The 21,189-nt window shown below is 27.4% G+C and overlaps 1 protein-coding gene across 3 annotated transcripts in view; it reads right to left on the bottom strand.

The window, feature by feature from the left end:
- Positions 1-1,615: 1,615 nt before the first annotated feature.
- Positions 1,616-21,189, bottom strand: part of LOC142321657 (uncharacterized) — a 361,563-nt gene continuing 341,989 nt past the window's right edge. For all 3 annotated transcript variants that reach the window (XM_075359921.1, XM_075359920.1, XM_075359923.1), the window contains 4 exons: positions 19,277-19,708; positions 13,000-13,193; positions 7,638-7,767; positions 1,616-2,222 (listed from right to left, as the gene is read on the bottom strand). In XM_075359921.1, the coding sequence (XP_075216036.1) occupies positions 2,162-2,222; positions 7,638-7,767; positions 13,000-13,193; positions 19,277-19,708 (817 nt within the window). In that variant the 3' untranslated portion in view covers positions 1,616-2,161. The remainder of the gene's footprint in view (positions 2,223-7,637; positions 7,768-12,999; positions 13,194-19,276; positions 19,709-21,189) is intronic.

Raw genomic sequence — 21,189 nt, 5'->3', positions numbered from 1 at the left:
GTATATATACAAGGTTTGTCTGTTTGTTATCGCATCACACAAGAACCAACCAACTTATTACTTTCAAATTTGCAGGATATATTCCTGCTATCTCAGGGTAGGTTTTAATCCATCAACCAAGGCTCCCTATATAGCTCCCTAAAAGTTAACATATTAAAAATATTCGTTACTTCTTTGCTTCCAAATAGGGTGAAGTTGTGAATTAAAATGATTCATTAAGGAAAAAATAGATTAATCCCTTTACTTCATTATTATAGTATATTTTTTCACCATGGCAAGGAAATAAGCTATACATTTTTCATCTTCAGTGTGTACTTTAATTAACATAGTTACTGTTATTCTATATTTTGTAATTTAGTTTCTTTTCAGGTTTCTATAAAGCCTGAATAATATAATTATTATTTATCAATATTATTCTCACAACCATGAAGATAATATAGAGTGCGGGGGTCCAGGGAGTGGAGACGTGCAGGTAGATGGGAAAGGCGAACGAAGCAAGCTCTGTGGGTGCTCTGGGTGCTGGTCCCCCTGGCAAATTGGGATTGGTGAGCAAAGCAAGCTCTGTACCCATAGGGTAGATCCCAAGAAGCCCCTGTTGACTCTGGGATTCACTTGGGCTGACCTGAGCACCAAGGGTGTAGGTTCTGGCTAGACAGACTGGTTAATATATGTATGTGTGTGTGTTTAAAAAATCATGATTTGTTGATAGTATGTTTGATCATATGTACAAGCAAGTTCTTTCTTCTTACTCTTATTTGGTGGTGTTGCTTCTTCTTAGTTATTGTTTATAAACATTTAAGAAAAAAAATATATGATTTTTTGATGGGCAATATGTTCAATCATGTAAACATGTTCTTTCTTCTTGCTCTTTTTGTATTTAGGGTGTATGCATGTATGTTTGTTACATCGTAGCAGCTCAATGGCTGAACCAATTTAGATGTACCCTATGTTAGAATCCTTATGTTACTGGGAGTGTCATAGGCTATATATATAGCCTATGAAATTTTTCGATATTTTTATCGAAAAATTTTAATTATACTTATACAAATACCATATACAACATTGTCACCTACACACTCTTTAATTTTCCTGTATTAGTAATTGCCCTTTATTAAAGAGTAATGTGTTTTTTTGGCATTGTGTTTTTTAATTTTTAATATTTATCTCTTGTTCTCATAAGTCGATTAGGAAAATTTATTGATTTAAGTGATGAAATAAAAAATGGCCAAATAACAGGGCTTCATCAGGTGATTAATAACTATTTACAGTTAATAACTATAAACAATTTTTATTGATATTACATTGTGTGTAAATATAATATTTAATTTTTTATTTTGTAAAATTAATTCTTTTCCAAAAAAAAAATACTTTGATATACTTTTCTTTCCTTTTTTTATAATCTATTATACTAAGAAAATGAATTTTAAAAATAAAATTCCCAATTGATGAAATAATGTCATTCACGATACTCCTAAACAATAGAACAATAGAGTTTATTCTGTGCAAATTACACAGTCTAAAATTCAGTGATCAGCTACCTACAAGTGATCTGAAATTATGCGAAATATGTAAGAAAGGATTGCAAAATAAAAATTACTACCATTACAATTTAAAATCAAAAATTTATTTCACATTTTTTCTACATACAATAATTATACTTTATAAAATTGGATAAGTTAAATACATAAATTAAAAAATTCTAATTAACATTTATTCACATATTTGGGTAGAAAAAATTAAAATTAAATAAATTTCTTTGGACATTAAGAGCAGTTTTAAAAATTAATATTTTTTTACATTATTATAAGAAATAATGTGAAAAATATTCTTTAGTTATTATTCTATAACTAAATGCTTGTGAATTTCTCAAGAAGATTGCTAAATAGTTGATCAGTATATGTTATATTTCAATCAGTAACAGCTACAGTCAGGTGATTATATTGCCATATAGTAGTAAATAATATTATTTTTGTCGTTAATTTTTCTCACTAAGTTTCACTTATAATTAAAAATGAAGTGTATACACTACAACTGACTATTTAAAACATTGTACTTAAATTGGAAACTTATGTTTCTTGCATTAAATAAATAAAGCTGTTTTTCTTTTTCAATACAAGAATAAATTGAATGAGTATTTCGATTGCTTCCAGTGTATTTGTGTTTAATTGTTATTACTAACATCCTGCAAATTTTTTTCATCACTTGTTTTTGGTTTAACACCTCTGAAACAATATAAAAATGTCAAAACATAGATGATTTCACATTAAAAGATAACTTTATGTTAAAATTCATATAAAATAGAAGGACCTTAATAATTATAAAGGACTAGATTATTTTACAATCTAAATGATCTTCTAACCAATGAATTTAAAATGAGAATAAAAGATTTCCTTCAAGTAATGTAATATTAGTATTCTTATATATTACCATGGCCTATAATCACTACTCTTTTTTATTTATTAATTTTATATTTAGTAATGATGTTTTGATTAATGTTTTTCCACTGTTTACTTTGATCATTCCAGGAAAATGTTGGAACAATTCCTTTTTGTTAACTGTAGAATAGCAAAAACCTACTGTGATTAATGTGATTTGTAATTATGTAAGGAAATACTATTTATTTACATAAAAAAAAATTGACAACACAATTGTAGGATTTTCCTGCCAAGTGACTTTTCTCTGATGCACGGCTTACACACACAACTTAATTTAACATATTTATCATTTTATTTAAATGTAATATTTTTTTGTTTAATTCAATGATTCTAACTAAAGCGCATGTGTATACTGTACTTCATTCGGATGGGTGGGATGAAAAAGTGGAGTGGGAGTGCAATTTAGTAAAAAAGTTTTTAAACAATAAATTTTTTTTTTATAATTGTTCACAAAAGTATTTTTAAAAAAATGCAATGAAAATCACTCCTTGTACTGTCTTCTATAACTCTTTAAAATGAAAACCATTTTTAGGGGTAGGGGTGAAATTTAGTTTAAACATTTTTTTACAAAAGTTGTTAATTAATATTCACAAAATTTAAAATAACCTTTATTATGTAAAATCTGGAGAAGATTTCATTTTCCTCCTGTATCTCCACCCCCTGACCTTTTGAATTGAAAATTTAATGGCATCAATGCTCCTACTATAGAAGTATTATAGCCTAGTTTGGTGAAACTCGGTCAAGTAGTTATGGAGAGGCAATTTACACGCCAGCATACATACATACATATGTACGCATATTTTTTCGCAGAAATTTTAATGTTATTTTTGGGTTTTCTGGGGTCCTTAGGGATCAGGTCAATTCGGCAAGATTCTGTGAAAACCAGATATGCCTAATTTTGACCTACCACCATACTTTCCCTTCTGTATAGCTATAGCTGCTATATAGACGGGAAAGTAAAGATGAAAAAGAATCAATTATAAACAACAAATCTGAAAAAATATGAAATTTGTGAAAGAATAGACAAAGAAAACATCATTAAAGTTCAAATGTTTTTAATTTTATCGGGGTGAAAACCGATTTATGAGCAAACATTAAAGAAGTAATTACTTGCCATTTTATTTTTTATGAAATAGTTTTTTATGTTCTGTTAAAAGCTGTTAAACTTTAATTTATGGTGAAAGATTTAAAAATATTACCTAAATCTGAGCTAACTTTTGCTTTAAACCAAGTTTCATTTCATCAAACTGCTGCTTGAAGCACTGAGTATTACACTGTTGGATATGACATTGGTTTTGACATTAGATTCTGAAGGAGCTCTGTTATTTATGATGCAGTTAAAAGTGTAATTGTTCATGTAGAATGATGTTTTTATATGTTTATATATTTAGAGTTGCTCAAGCATATTAGAGTGTGGGAACAACAGAAAGTAAATAAACATTCTAAATAAAATAACATAATTTAAATTAAATAAACTCTTTGAAGACATCATCCTTTAAAATCTAACCAATTACTAGTCATATCCAATGTTAACACTCATTCCTCTCAGCAGCAGTCTTTATAATGATTTGGTTTGGAGAAAATGCTTACTCAGATAAGGTAAATTAGAGAAATTAGTTAAATTACACATAGATATCTTAAATTAACATGTACTATCGCTGAAATTACAGCTGTTGTTTTTTGTTAAATGTTATACTTTGCGCTACAACAAATTCAAAATTTTTTTTGTTTCAGAATTTTTTAATAATAAATTTCAAAATGAATTCATGAAAACAAGTCAGATTGTTTAAAAAAAAAATATATTTTAAAATAGAAACACATCTTGTCTAGTTACATAAAAATAACTAAAAGATAAAAGCATTTGTAATGAATGAGGGCAGATTCTAAAGCTCTCCTGTACAGTTCACATGAACTAATTAATAATTATGATAATTAATAATACAATTAATAAATGATACAGAAGTATAAACTTAAAATAATCTAAATACATGGGAACACTATCTGAAACACCATTTCATCCGACCACATTTGTATAACATTTAGACTAGGGCCACAGGCATTATGTAAAGTCATACAGTGTTATGTAAAATTAAAAAAAAAAAACAATTCTGAAATAGATCAATAACACTTAAAAAAAACTGAGTGTATAACATTTGGCAAGAAACTAACAAGAAATTGGTGTTCAGAGATCCTATAAAAAAATTAGTTATAAGTAATATTAAGTAAGTCATTGTTGTCTGAAAATTATAATTCATAAATAATCTATGTTATATATAGTTAGTGCTGCATACTTATTTCTTTTTTCAACCAGTTTTTCCTATAACTGTTTTAGTAATAAAATTGAGAATTTTCTAAAATTAACATACCACAAACCTTTTATCAGTACGATACAGTAAAAATCATTTTAAAGCATGGTTAGCATTTTTAATTTATATACATGTACAAGTGCGAAGTAAGTTGTGACCAGAGCCTTGGCAAGGGCTGTAACTTCACAAGAGCGCATTAATGGTCATTATGGGGAATTGCATACCATATCTCTTATACAGCCGAGAAAATATTGGGATATTGATTTAAATCAATGTTAAAATATATTATTTACAGAATATTTTTTTTAATTTTTCAAAGAATTCATTAAACATTATATTTTGTGGCAATTGTATTGTTTAATACAACTATAGAAAAATTGCCTTAAAAAATATATATTACTTTATTTCAGTAAAAGTAATATTTCTGAGATGAAATAAGTAAAGAAGTACTAAACAATATCTTTATTTTGTTTACAGTTTAAATGGGTACACAGGAAATATTAAATAGAGTAAAACAATTGAAAATCAAGAGGTTTTCTTAGGTGAGTAAGTTGATTTCTATTTAATTATGTTTTTCAATAAAGTTGTGATTTTATTTACTGCATAGCAAATGAAAAAAAAGATGACATTTTTATGATGATTTAAATGATATTTAATTTCATTAAACACTTGAGAATGTAACAATAATACACTCACACAAACAGAGCGCTCTGTTATATTTAGCATACTTTGTGAAAAACAATTAGCTTTAAAGTGTGTTTCTTCAGAAGACATTTTCAGTATTTTGTTAAGTCCTTAATGTATTTTCTACAACAATGAGTTTCACAAACTGCATAAATAAGGTTTTTATTTGGAATTAGAATAACAAGAACAATTTTTATTTTTATTATTATCTGATTGAATGCTAGACCTTAATCTAATTATTTTACTCTCCAGTAATATTTTCAGTGTAATAAATAAAACCTTTCCCATAAGAAGGTAAAGGATCGTATACGTCATATCTGTGGGTACTTCAAAGTTTTTAAAATGTCATTGCATGTAGGTATTGAGAAGTGAACTTATTGGAGTTTGCATTTTTTATAAGTATGTTCCTCTTCACTTTGGTCAAACTGTTAAACTTGAAAACTGTTATTTTTTATTCATTATTTATACAGTTATTTCATATTCAGAACTAATTTTTTAAATTTTTTTCATTATTCTGTTTTTCTAATCAACTAGGAGTAAATTATTTAGATTTAGTGTATTCACATTTAAATAAATATATGAGTATATAAAAAAAAATACTTCATGAAATAAAAGAAAAATATAACACATTAAAGTGTCAAACTGTGACAGGAGAAATATCAAATGAAAATTATAACACTGTCAGAAATGTGTTATGTCAAATTTGAGTTGGAACTTGAGAATGACAAATAATATTAAAAATAAAAAGCTAAACTTTTGAATTTTTCATAGTGATCTTCTTTTAGATCATCTATCTTTTTAATTTTTTCCAGCCTCTTCCTTACACCTTCTACTGATCCTTTTAGCAATGTTTTAATCAGTCCTTCTTTTTTCATATAACCTTGTCAGTTAGCTTTCATTCCTGAATTGTTCTGATAAAATTTCTATTCCTATCAGTTCTCCTTATTACTTCATTTTACACGTGTATATTTATTCTTCTTCATTCTTCTCCATACCGAAATTTTAAATGCCTTCAGCTTTTCTTTTTCTCTTTTATATCTAATGGGTAGATAAGCTTTCAGAAAGAAGAAAGAGAAAGAAAATGAAAAAAGAAGAATGGATTACACACAACAATATGTTATATGTGTGTTTATTAGTATGGATGTGAACAAATACGACGCTTCATAAGATGCTTCTTTAAATCTAAATCCATCATACTACATAGAAGTAAAAACTGTTTCTTTTTGTTAAACACTTCCTTGAGCATTGATATTGTCATTTTTATTTCACTTTCATTTTTGAAATTTTCTTTTAAGATTTCAGTGTTCAATTCTTCCTTCTTTTTTGAAGACATTTATTTATTGGTTTATTGTCTCTTATCCTTTTTATTTTTGTTTACTTAGCATTCATTTTCATTCCATATTCTCCTATAATTTCAAAATCACTGATGAATATCTGTGCTGCATCTTCTAAAAATCTCGTACTGTCTGTGAAGCTTATATAATTGTATAAGTTTACTCTCCCTCTTTCTACATTGATTCCTTCATTTTCTAAAGCATTTGTTATCATATCTGTTAACAAGGTTTGGGATAAGTAGCACCCATGTTTTACTTCTCAATGATCAAACCATTCAGTTTTGAATATACTTATTTTTATAGCCGTTTTCTAATTAAGGTATTATATAAATTATTTAATCTTTATTTTTCCAAACAACCCTGTCATTTTTCTCTAGTTTATCTGATCTGATATGATTGAGTGCTTTTTCCATACCTATAAAACAAAGTTAATCCTTTATTATTTCTATTTACCTTTTATACAATAGTTCTTATTAGCTCAGTTCTCTTTTTTATTCTCTTTCCTTTCTGAATCCATATTGTTCTTTTATAACTATTTGCTCTACAAGAGTTCTGTTTAAAACTTATCAGAAAAATATTTACTGAATATGAAATTAAATTAACTGACACTTAAATTAATTATGACACTTTACTGTGCCCTGCATTACTGCTTGATCAAGAAGAATATTGACATTAAAAAGAAAAATAGTAGTAAGCAATCATCATTTGGACAGATCACACCTGTCTGTAGCAGAGGGTTCAATAAATTAAAAGTTGTGAAGTAAATTTCAATAATAAACTAAACTTTGCTAATAAACTAAAACTTTTAGCAAAAACAATATTCAAATACTATTTTAAATATAACAAAAAAATCATGTAAATAATTTGTATAAAATTACCTGCTGGGTATTCTTCTTCTGACTATGTGAAGAATTACGCTACCTGATCGAATCTTTTTAAAAGTGGCAATAGCATCAGCATGTGATAAACCTGCTAGACTTACACCATTTACTGATACTATTTCATCACCTACAAAAAAAAAACACAATATGTTTATAGACTATATATCAGTCCAAATGTTACCCAAATAACACTTATTGATTGATTATAAGTTTTGTTCACTAATTTTTTATCATATTAGAATAAATAATTTTCTAATATTTTTAACACATTTAACTTTACTATATTTTTAAAGATAGTAATCAAACTTTATTTATTAATAAAAATAATTTTTTAAAGTTACTGCTGTCCCAACCTAATAGCATTCAGTTTTTCTAACTAAAAAAATCAAGTTGCTTAAAAGGTATGTTAAATTTTTTTTCTCTTTGAAGAATTACTTTTTTTTAAACCTTTTTTATTCTACTTTTGGTTGAAACAATAGTGCCAAAAATCTGTTACGCAAAATATTGACATATTAATAAAATATCTTAATGAGTTTATACAGTCCTAATACTACTAATGCTTCCACATCTTACAATTAAAACTTCAGCAAGAAATAAAGAAAATCTAAATTTTATTAATTTATTTTTTCTACTTATTTCAGGTAGTTCTTTTCTTTTCTTTTTTAGCAATGTTTTGCTTTTTTATATTTATCCACATGTAGTGGATAAATGTTGCATTTTTCAGAGAGGAATAAAAAATGTATGAGTTATTTAAAAAAAAGAAGAGAAATAACTTTATCTATCAGACATTTTTAAATTAGTAACCTTTGATATTTGACATGTGGGAAATTTTGCATGCACATTACCAGAATATTCTCATATTTATTTTTTTATTGTTTTATATATTTTTTTAGCTTAGGTTTGACAGATTTAGGAGTATTTTTCAGTTAGATTCAAAAAAATTCCTTTCTAACAAAAAAAGATTGAATAAAAAAAAAATAGCCATTAAAAATTGAATATCTGCCAGATAAATAGAAAGACCCAGCAGCAACAGAATGATATCCAGGCCCTGAAATGTATAGGGCAAGAAAATTTGAAAGATTTTATTTATTTACTAAGTAGCATGACAAAATGATAATTTTAAATAACTTGAAAAATGTTTGAAAACAAGTTGTTTAATTACTATAGTAATATAAAAATTGCAGCTACCTAATTAATAGATTCCTGTAATAAAATGTATGTCTCTTAAATAAAGACATTACATTATAGGTACAAGAAAAATGAAAAAAATGAAAGTCAAATTTTGAAAATGTAAACTAGTTTAATTTGAAATTGTTATAATGGATAAATTGGATTATTCCTTTGATAGTGTTTTATGGAATGAAATTATATTTGTGTAGAAACTGCTTCATTTTTTTTTGTAATTGTGTAAATATGTCTAACTTTGATAACTAAGACATATTAATGTTTTGTTAGATTTTATAAATGACCTTTATAAAACATTTTACACTCCAAATCTAATGATTGTGGTGTTTAACACAAATTTGATTTTAAGTGTTTCATACCTGCAATTAATTTTCTCAAAATTATTGAAAGTAATTATTTCTTTGTATTTTTTATACTGTTAAATTTCAAAACAGAATTTTTCAGTAGTTCTTTGTTTGATTTTGATCAGATTTTAGTATTATTATTATTATGATCATAAAGGGTTGTTAGTTGGATTATTTTCGCCATTGAAATTACCTATGTTATTAGAAGACAACATCTAGATAAAAAATTTCTAACAAGGATTACTTATGATTTTCCTCAAATATATTCCTATTTGTTCCTCCTTTTGGACAGGCAAAACACAGAATAGAATTTGTAAAAACTGATGATAATTCTAAATTTATAAAATGTTGATTTTTTTACTGTCTTAAAATGTCAATATAAATAAAAGAAAAACAGCTCATTTTGACCAATGATTCAACTAGTAGTAATAATTCCAACAGCCAAATGTAGGAATAGCATTTTTACGCAAAACTGTGTGTGAATTTAAACCTTTCTGAAGCATTGAAAACTTTTACTCCCGTTTGAGAGCCGGGGTGAATCTCTGCCAAAAGAACAAGCGTAAAAAAAAAACACAAGAAAATGACAAATGGTTGTTATTCTTAGTAACAGTACAGCTTCTTATGAAGGTTGTGATGTTTAATTCACTAAAAAAAAACATACACTAACGTGATAACTGATAATACTACTTTGTTATACATTTTTATTTATTTAAAAGTTATTTTAACTATTAAATATTCATTAATTACATGCCATTATGAAAAATGAATCCACCATTTATAATCTTCTCCAACAGAAGCCACTTACATTGGCTATATAAAAAATTAATTATATTTAGCCTGTATTTAGTTAATCACATTTTGTCTATATTTGGTATATGCTATAGTCGCATGTTTTACTCATCAAGAAAAATTGAAACCTCCATTTTTCCATGTATATTCTGTCAGATGTCACAAGCTATAAGGGTAGAAAATACTAGGATGTATCAAAAGGTTATTATGAAAAAAACGTTTTAATAAATTGTTCATATAAATATATTATGTTTTCTAAATTTTTAGTTTTTATTTACTTATTTTTTGTTTTTGTTTGATGCAATTTTTGAATTTGTACAGATTGTTGGTGAGGGAAGGATCCCATGAAATTCGACTTTTGGTCGAGTTTTTCAGGTTCTGTTACTGTATTTGGGGGTTACTTTGAAATATAATAGAATATGAATAATTTTTAAAAGTATTAAAAAAAAATAAAATAAAATATAAAAAATTAATATAAAATGAAATGTAATTAATTAAAATATAATTATTAACAAAAATAATAAAGGTTGTTTTATTTTTTGTGTATTATTACGATGAAGGAAACATGGTAAAATTACAGCTGAATTATGATTGGCTGGTCTTTGGTGAGGTAATTGCCAGTTAAATGGAAATAATTCACATATGATATTTATTATTAGTAATAATAATAATTAAAAATTAATAAATAATACACAAATATGAAACAATTGCTTTTGGCAGAAAAATTGACAACTACAATCTAAAGGTAAAATGATCTATTTTTATTATGTCTCATATACATCATGATGAAAGTAATGAAAGATGTTGTAACCAAGATACTGAGTCACAACCACCAAAAAAACAATTTTGTTCTAAAACTGCTAGTGAATCTCCTTAAGAGAAAAACATTATGAAATCAAAAAAATGGTGAAAAATACAAATCCCCAAAAACACTTATATAGTATGAAGGTATCCCTCAAAAAACAATTGTTTGTCCTGAATCTGAAAAAATGTGATATTTTTAAAATTAGAGTTGCGTGAACCATTGTAATTTTAAAAATAAATTTTTTTCAGATTCAGGACAAACAATTGTTTTTTTGAGGAATACCTTAAACTGTAAGTGTTTTTCAAGGATTTGTATTATTCACAGTTTTTTGATTTCATAATGTTTTTTTCATAAGTCACTAACACTTTTACAATGAAATTGTTTTTTTGGTGGCTGTTCAGTGGAAACACTGTATCTAATGAATATTCTCTACATGCTTCATTCACCTGTCTCTTAGAATCTTAAACGTATTACGAAACTGCCACCTCATCATTAAAAAAAACATCACAGTCTGATTATTAAAGATAAAGATTACTGCTGAAGTGCAGAGATAGTATCAAGAAAAGAACTTCTAAACATAGAATTCAGTCAGATTTGCTTTGTAAATACAAAAGACGTTAATTAAACATGCAAAAACATGTTAATTACAAAAATTACTAACTAAAGTTATAGCTAAAAAGAACAGATGTAAAAATTGTGTTAATTAAGAACAGTCAGTTTAAGAAAAATAGATGAGAAGTTTGAGAACCAATTTTAAGTCTAAGAATAATTTTATTCATTTATTTAATTTTAGCAACTGCAGGCTAATTCCCAGTTACAACTTATAAAAGATGAATTTTTATTGTATGTGAAAAATGCCAAGCATGACTAGGATTTGAATGCAGAACCGTTTGAAAGAAAGGAAGAGATGCTATTGCTTCAGGTAGGTTAGTAAGTTTGATTGACGGTAAATTAGAAAAGAAAGTTTCATACATGACATTTGTAAATCTTGAACTAGCATACGATAATCTGAAATAACATAAAATGTTTAAGCTTTAAGAAAAGTGGGATTGAACAAAATACAAAGAGAGTTGTTTATGATCTCTTCAAGAAGCAGGTAACTACAATAAGAGTAGAAAAAATCAGTCTCCTTTAGCTTCTAGCTAGTCCCCAACTCAGGTAATACATACATCAGCCCTCATTACTTTTTAATTTTTACATAGAGAAAGCAATAAAAGAACTAAAAGAAAAGTTTGAGGATAAAGTTACAGTCCAGAGACAATGAATATAATTCCTTTAATTCTCAAATGATATTCTTCAATTTTGTTTTAAGAATAAAAAATAAATTCACGATAAAAAATCAAAAATAATAAAAATATAGAAATTATATTATTAAAATATAAAAAATTCAAAAATAAATAATCAACTAAATGAATTTATTTTAGCTGAGATCTGGAATGAATAAGAAGTAATGAGTAGTATAAAAAAATTCAGTTTTAAAGCTGACAAGAATAAAAGTAAAAAGATAGAATGCAATAGATAGGGGGATAGTGATGAATTCAATAAATGCTAAGATAATTAAACACAATATATTAGAGGTAGTAGTAAAATTAATTATTTATTTTGGTAGTAAAATTACTTACTATTTTTGGTATTAAAATTAGAAAGGATGAACAAGTAAAAAAAGATTTCAAAAGCATACTTTCACAAGCCAGAAAACTAATAATGAAGAGATCTGCTGTTGAAACATTCATGTGGAATTAGATGGAAATTCTTAAAAATATTTGAATGAAGTGTTATGGTTTACAATAGAAAAACGTGGACTCTCATTTACTCTTTGTTCTATGATCTATGTTCAAACGTATGCTTACATGTATAAAGAATTGCCTAGTATTATAGTAAAATTCATGCTCTAACATGTTAACAAGTTGCTTAAACTGATTTAAATTTTTATTATTTTGCTGCTGATAAAAGTGAATTTTGTACTTAATGTTCTGAAATAACTAACATTTTTAACTCGTTTAAAATTATACTAGGCAATTTCATAGGTATTTATTATTTTACTTCTTTTTAAGCTAAGATTTCATTAGCAATGCTTTAAATTAAATGAGCTAACCATTATTATTGTGTTTATTCAGCTTTTATAACATAAAACAGGATTTATCTATACTCCTTTATAAGAATGAATAATGAATTTTTAAAACATAAAATAAAAAATTACAAATGAATCAGAAAAAAAAAATTCTGTTATTGGTACCTTCAAGTAATGTACCCTCTTGAGCAGCCTGACCAGATGCGAAAATTGTCTTAACAAATATTCCCATCTGACCACGTGGTGAATCAGTACCACCTACTATGCTGAAACCAAGCGACTTATGACCAAGCCCCTTTTGGAATACAACTGTATGTGTTGTTGAGATCATATTCATTCCTTCTTCTTCTTCTGTACTTCTGAAAAATAGAAAAAAATAGAAATAAAAAACTGTTAAATGCTGTTCCATATAGGTGTAACTTGTTTTTACATATATAATTTGCCATCTAATTGATTTAGTAGTTAGTGTGCTAGCTGGTAGATTAATTATTTTATGGTTTAGTGCCCAATAAAGATATAAAATGTACTTAAGTAAACTAAGATAATTACATTTTTAAAGAGAGTAATGAAGTTACCAACATTAAAAAATAACCTTCAAGCTGCTAAAAAGTTGTATAAAAATTAGTCTGCAACCATGTCAAAGCATTTAATTAAAGTATAAAAGGAAATAAGATACCAAGTAATTATAACTTAAACAATTTTCATCATAAAATCAAAACTACAAAATTATTTAGCTTTTTAGTATGAAATTGATTTTTACCATGATTACCTCTAAAAATTTTATCGTGGTTTTGATGTCTTTGCATTTTTCTAATAAATTAGTTTTATAATTTCTTGGAATTACTGAGTATTTCAGAATCTTATATCAAAAGAAACTGGATTTTGTTTTTAGACAAGGTAAATGTAGATAATATTTACAAAACTTTTTTCAGTGAAAGTACAAACATTTTATGTTTTGTCTACTTATAAATGTTTATCATTTGATATTTTTTTGTTTGAAAGCAATTTCTGTTAAATTTTGTATCACATTCATTCATTTTATATTATTAATTGTATGTATGAAGATTGTGTTAATTAATCTTTTTTTTTATTACAGATAACTGTAAAAAGAATAAACCTACAAAGATTTCAGATGACACATTTTCCAACAGTTCAGTAAGTCAACATTCTATAGCAGTTGTTACTATTTTATTATATAATAATAATTGCATATTTTAACAAAACTAATTTTTTATATTTATAATTCTTTTTACCAATCTGTGGTGAATCTGTATTTGGGTTAGGGTAGTAGGCTGGCCAGACATTATTTGTAAAATGTAAATACCTACATTAATAAACAATGGAATAATGTTCTATTGAAAAAATTACATTTTTCGTGAGAGAGTTCATAGATGATGTAAGGGGTTAGTTTCAGAAAATGCACATTTCTTGTTCAATAATAATTAAGGTTGTTGTTTTTATACATATGTATATTTAGTGCCATAACCCAAGGCCAGTCCTAGCATTTTTGTCACCGTAGGAAAACCCAAAAACTGGCGCCCCCAAGCTTCAAAAAAACTTGGACATTTTTCCAAAAAAAAAAAAACCAGAATTATAGAAGAGCCATGTTAACCAGAAAAATGGCATATAATTGAATTAAAACAGTAATACTAATACAGATTTTCGGAATATTGATTTATTGAAAAACAAAATTTACATTTATAATGACAATGAACTTACAAACTAAAACTACTGCCTACTACTTTCAGAGATAATGTTAATATACTTTTGAAACAATAAACAAAACTAGTACAGTAATAATATTATTGTACTAATAAATAGTAAATAATAATATTATTAATAATTATTATTTAATAATAATAATTATATTTAATTTACAATAATAATTATTAATTATTATTATTATTGTTATTATTATTAATATTAGAATAAAAATATTTAGATTATTATTAGATTCATGTAACGGAAATATATTTTTGTGGGTTTTTTTTGCGTTCTAGTTCAAGCGGTTTTGCTGTTCCTAAATTTTGCCGCTGTAGGCAGTTTCCTACCGCCTAGGGCTGGTCTTGCATAATCATAATGATTATAGGTGCCCTGATATGAGTTATGGATGAATTATTCCCAAAAATGGTATATTTATCCTTAAGAATAACAAACATCACATATCAAGCTTAGTAGGAAAAATAACATGATTTTCCATTGCGCTCTTCACTGATATAAATATCATTGACCGTCAAATATCATCAATGTATGAATATCGTACTGTTATGATTTCATATTAGCATCCAGAAACAAAGATGTAGGTGATATACAACGCTGCAAGTGATGACTAATCTTTTTTCTAAAGGGACTGGCTGTACTCAACACTGCTACTGCCAGAGAAAATAACTAACTCTTAACTTATGTCTCTTGTACATCATGTGTTTTTTTGACAAGTATCATAGTCATAAGTCTTGGACAGCCAATGTAAAGCAAAAAATTAGTGTATCCCTGTCCTTTATGAAACGATTATTTACATTGCTTCAGCTTGGCAGAGAAATTTCAAAACATAATAAGCATATAAGAGCAGTATTTTCTCGGAGGACCAGGATCCCAACCAAGAAAATGATCATATCTAAGGACAGAATAAACTTCAGATTAAGGAAACAAATACTTGGTTTGTAAAAACAGGTATACTTATTTCAACTGCCTCAAATTATTCTTAGTTTATTTTCATAATTTCCCAGATTACTAGAGTTTGGTGATTACTTGTGTTTACTTACAACTTGAGGAACACAGCTTGTAATTGTTTGTAAGCTATATTTTGTAAATTGCAAAAATTAATCAGTGCTTTGGAACCCTCAGGCATATGCCTTAACTCATTACAAATGAACAGTAAAAAGTATTTTAGATGTTTTTCTGTTCCACCACCCCTTTAACTTCAAGGTGTTATCTCCTAAAACACTCAAGAGATATAATTTTGGTAATATTATCATGGCAGCTTAATGTATGTTACTTATACAATCTGACCTTGAAGGAAAAAAACATCCACCTTGTGATGATCCTGGTCACCACACCACCCTAACCTTGAGGGGCTTTACGGGAAGTCATCTTCCAGAGCCTCTAAACCTGTCAGGATGCTATGGATGCAAATGCCTCAGCAGACATTTTTATCGCTGTATTAACCCATATATACTGTATTGGCTTCATATAAGGCTTCACCCAATATCGCTCTCCAACTACCTCTGTGGAAGCGAGAACTTCATGCCTATCTAATTCTGAAGGAGCTATTTAAAACAACTACCCATAATTTCCTTCCAAACAGACTGATCTACTAACTGTTAATTAGTTTAAAAAAATTTGAATCTCATACCTTTTAACAATATGTTATCGCAATAACACAAAATTTTGACCTACAAACCCCAAATTAATCAAAACAATTAACAACGATACTTATACTAAAACTTAAACTGATATTCAAAAACTATCTGTGATCCTGTCCACCTCTAGGATCAAGACCAAAACCTCATCCAAAGATGCAGACAGTTATAGAGTCCAAAACATTAACTTCCCCATCTTAAGTAAATGAATAGGTGTAAGGGACTTGTAATGCCCATTCAATTCGTTGTGCCATCTGCAAAATCAACTCGCAGCATTATTCATCATGAAGCAACAATGTCCTCATGTATTAATTCTATTTATATAAAATTCATTCTTGATGATGTAGTTAAAATAATGATTATATTAAATCTCAGCCTCTTAATTCTAGCATCTTTACCGCAGTGTCATGAAATTGGAAGTGAACAAATTGTCAATACTGCTGTTTCAGCTGCTTGACGAGGTAAGGATTTTTCTTCTCGACTACAAATTCGAATGTGTAGATTATTTGTAGACATTTATTTCTTGCTTATTTATCTGCCATTTTTAGCTTTCTAAATGCTCTAAGTTCCAGTCTTCAGGATCATCTTTAACAATGTTCTTCATTCAGGAAGTTTAAAGCAACAATAATGAAATTAAACTTATGGTTACATTGAGTTGCTAATTGAGAATTCTATTTGTTTCCCTATCTTAGTGACTTTCTGGCAACAAATGATAATCAACTCTCATCTGATATCATTGAAAAGATAATAGAACATCTTGAGACCGAGGCATTGAAATTAAGGGAATATTTTTCTTCCCGCAGTGGAAATGAAAACTGGATGAAAAGTAGAAGAGGAGCTGTTAGAACAGTCATGTGATTGCAGTTTGAAACTTATATTTCCTACTGTGATCCGGTTGCAACTTTGGTTGCAAGTGTGACTGATGTACCTAGAAGGTTCCCAAATTCCATTACAATACTTACTGCTATTTACATCACCATTTGTGTTAGTGTAGACTTTCTGTTCCAGATTTTTTGAAAAGTAGTATAGAAATAAACTTAATGTGGAACCAGATTTATGATTTTGAGTATCAACAATTGAACCAAACTTTGCAAAACTGGCATCTGCAAAAACATCAGCCATCCCATTGACAACTTTATGATAAACTTAACAAAACTTTTTTCACAGTGATATGTAAAATTATGTTCATTTTTATGATATGTTCTCAGATACATTAAAAAAAAAAACTGAAATAATTGAAGTATAATTTCTCTATCACTTCTTGGGATGTTTATTTCATTACAGTATTCAAATATTTAATGATGGTAGATTAAATTGGCCAATATAATTAGGAAAAAATTTAGAGTTTGTCAGGACACAGTATGGGCTGTAAGGGGATTATGGCAATGAAAAGGTTGGGAACTGCCAGTCTAGCAATGTACTTAATATGTTTAACAGTGGTAATTTATCCAGTATATGTTTTTTATAGCTTCTAGGAAGATATAAATATGCTAAACGTACATAGATTTTCTTGAACACATTAAATGTGTTTTTAAAAAAATAATTTTATATAATTAAAAATAAACCTACACCTTGGTAATTAGTAAAAAAAAACTTGCTCCAAAATTAAAATAGTTGGGAAAGAACAGGAAAATCTGCATTAATTTACATAGTTTATGTTGGTACTAGTATATGTATAAAAAAATAATTTCTAAAATAAATATTTTTTTCTTTATTTGTCAATCTAAAATTTATAATAATTATAAAAGTTTATAATTAAAATAAAATATTAAGCTACCAAATTTGTACAATACTAAAAGGAAAAAGTTTGATGTGTCATAAAAAATGTTTCAAAATGTTACTCATAATGGGAATATAACAAGTTGGAGAAAAGTAGGATTTTTAGTTTGGTTTAAAAAATGGACTTGCCACTCGTGAAGCTCATTTTTAATCTTAATGTACTTGTTCGTTGTTGTCTTACTGTCAACAAGGAAGTGTATGGTTGCTTTGTTGACAGTGAAAGTGCTTTATAATATTACATGGTAAGGTTACAGAGCTATTGGTCTTTAAAAAAGCAGCTGGATAAGTGACACCTCAGAATACTAGAACAAATTTATTATAATCAGAAAACTATAATTAGCTAGGATGGAAAAACTCTAGTCCCATAGCAATTAAAAGGCATGTGGATGTAAGGAAGGGCTGCGTTCTGTCACCCTTGTGTTTTTAAATCTATTTTATTTGTTATATACGGGAGGTTTTTGATGACTAGATAAGTAATCTACCCACCGCGTTGGTCTAGTGGAGAATCAGCTGATTTGGAAGTCGAGAGTTCCAGCATTCAAGTCCTAGTAAAGTCTGTTATTTTTACATGGATCTGAATACTAGATTGGGGATACCGGTGTTCTTTGGTGGTTGGGTTTCAATTAACCACTCATCTCAGGAATGGTTGAACTGGGACTGTACAAGACTACACTTCATTTACACTCATACATATCATCCTCATTCATCCTCTAAAATATTATCTGAGTGGTAATTACTGGAGGCTAAACAGGAAAAAGAAAGGTAGCAGGTCTAATTAATGAATCTCTTGTAAAAGAATTCAGTATTTCAATGACCTAATGCTGTTACTTGTAACAGAAAATCCTGAGGGCTACCAAGAGCTTAAAATAGATAGGAAATACTCGTTTGTGTGTAGTATAAAGTATACAAAATAAGAGAAAAATTTAGGCCCTTTGCTCTTGATGGAATAGCCAGTAGTACAAAAATTATAATAATTAAGTAATGCCAAAAGTATAGAAATGTAAGTATTAGGATCATGGATAAATATGTATAAATATTGTAATCGTTATGTATTTGTATATGTAATCATATACTCAGTCACACTGCACATGAGTTTGTTTTTGTTGGTGAGTCTGTCAGACTATAAAAAATTCATAAACTTTTTACTGAATGTAAAATTTTGTTACCATACAAACAGACAGATATCTTTTACTGTGAATTAAAGTTACATTCTTATGAGATAGTTGGAAAAAGGTCACTAGAAATAAAGAAAAAAAATTCTGCAATTACATATTATACATAACAAAATGTAAATCCATAATTACCTGTGATTAATTCTATTTGTCTTTAAAGAAGCAGCTAGCACCCTATTTATGACTGCAACAGCTTCTCTACGATCCCGTATTGAATTTTGTCTTTCTGAAATTGTGTCATTTGACGGTAGAAATACATCATCTGAATCATTATCTTCTCTAGTTGTTTGTATTTCTTCTGAACTGTCCATAGAGATTGTACACGGATTTGCTGTGAACACATCAAGCCCAGTAAATGAATGCCTTTTTTGGTTTTCTGATGGTGATGACTGTGGTGAACAGGTATCTCTTGCTATGACTAAATCAACCTGATAACCAGGTTCTGAATCGCTTCTAGGAAGATGTTTTCTCAAGATGCTTTGCACTGCTTCTAAAGTGCTTAACCCTCGTAAAATTCTTCCATTAACATTTATTACTTCATCACCAATTTGTACTCTCCCATCTCTTTAAACAAACCAAAAAATAATGTTAGATATTATAATTAATTTAGTTATATTTTAAAATGCTAAATCTTAATTTATAAATAAAATATATATTCCTCATTTTAACTTAATCTTTAGCTGGAGTTGAGCCACTTTAACCCACATAGTGTAATTTTAATATATATTTTAAACCTGAATAACATTTTTTGGTTCATCAAATAACAGAAACAATTTTAAAAACTAATATTTCTATCACTTGTCTTCTAATTTTTGTCTTTTAAATCTCTTTGAAATCACGTTATACCTGAAGAAAGAAATTGTGATTATTAATTTAATTTAATTTGGATATATTCATTTAAAATTATATTGAATGAATTCAGTCATGCACACCACTGAATGTATTTTATTTTTGTTGCACAGAGCATGTCCTACAAACACACTGTTATAAATGACCACAAAATAACATATGTATTCTGTGCAACTTAAGGTCACGTTGCAGTTGTTTTCTATTCTTTCCATTTACATGAAAAATCTTACAATATTTCTTTACTCCTGTGTTCAAACCAATTTTGAATATTTAATATATGCAGGTTTAATTTTTTTTTAATTTTGGCACTTTTTCATTAAGCATGATTACGTAATAGAAAGTTTTATTAAAAATATATTGAATGGGACATATATAGAAAGTAATTTTTTTTTTTATATTTACACCTCATTTTATAGCAAACTTTAACATTAAACAAAAAAGTATTCTTAAATTTTCAACCAATCAGATTTTACATGTTCAATTATGAATATCTCTACTCAATACTCAATGTTTTTTAAATTGAAATTTTCTTTCTTTGCGTTTTTACCAAACAAAAACAATCCTGTCACATTAGTTAAAAACAAAAGTTAAATTTATTTCAGACAGTTTTGTACGTACCTTAAAAAAAAACATGCAACCTAGTATGTTCAGAAACATATACAGGTTTTAATGGTGTTTTTTTGAAAATTTCAATGTGTTTTATTTACCTGAATTTTTCTTCCAGTTGTATTATTTATGTTATTCATTGAATTTTTTATTTTCTTATCTATTATGGGTTTAAGCAAATAACATAATACACATTCTAAACCTGGCTTACGAGTTTTCTTAATAATAGCTGTATGTCTTCATCACAAAAGTAGTAACTTTAGATAATTACAAAAATGGTATTGATTTATTGTTTTTTTTTTTTTTTTTTTTTTTTTTTTATAATAGAAATTCAAAAATAGAATGCGTATAAACAGATTAGTTTTATCTTAATGTACCCGTCTTTTTAAGTATAAAATGCAAACCCCTCCACATACACAGGATAATTTATCCACATATAAAATATCCTGAATGTGAACCTGGGAACATAAACACTGGGTAGGTTATTTATTTATTTTTTTTGTAAATTAAGAAGTGGTTTCTGTACTTCTTGTGAGAGTGCTATAAGTTTATTTATCTCGTTCGATAAATTTATGCACAATTATTCCAGA

This window comes from Lycorma delicatula, chromosome 3 (assembly GCF_047948215.1).
Source record: "Lycorma delicatula isolate Av1 chromosome 3, ASM4794821v1, whole genome shotgun sequence".
In the NCBI taxonomy this organism is placed as follows: Eukaryota; Metazoa; Arthropoda; class Insecta; order Hemiptera; family Fulgoridae; genus Lycorma; species Lycorma delicatula.
This window is presented reverse-complemented; position numbering and strand designations above follow the sequence as displayed.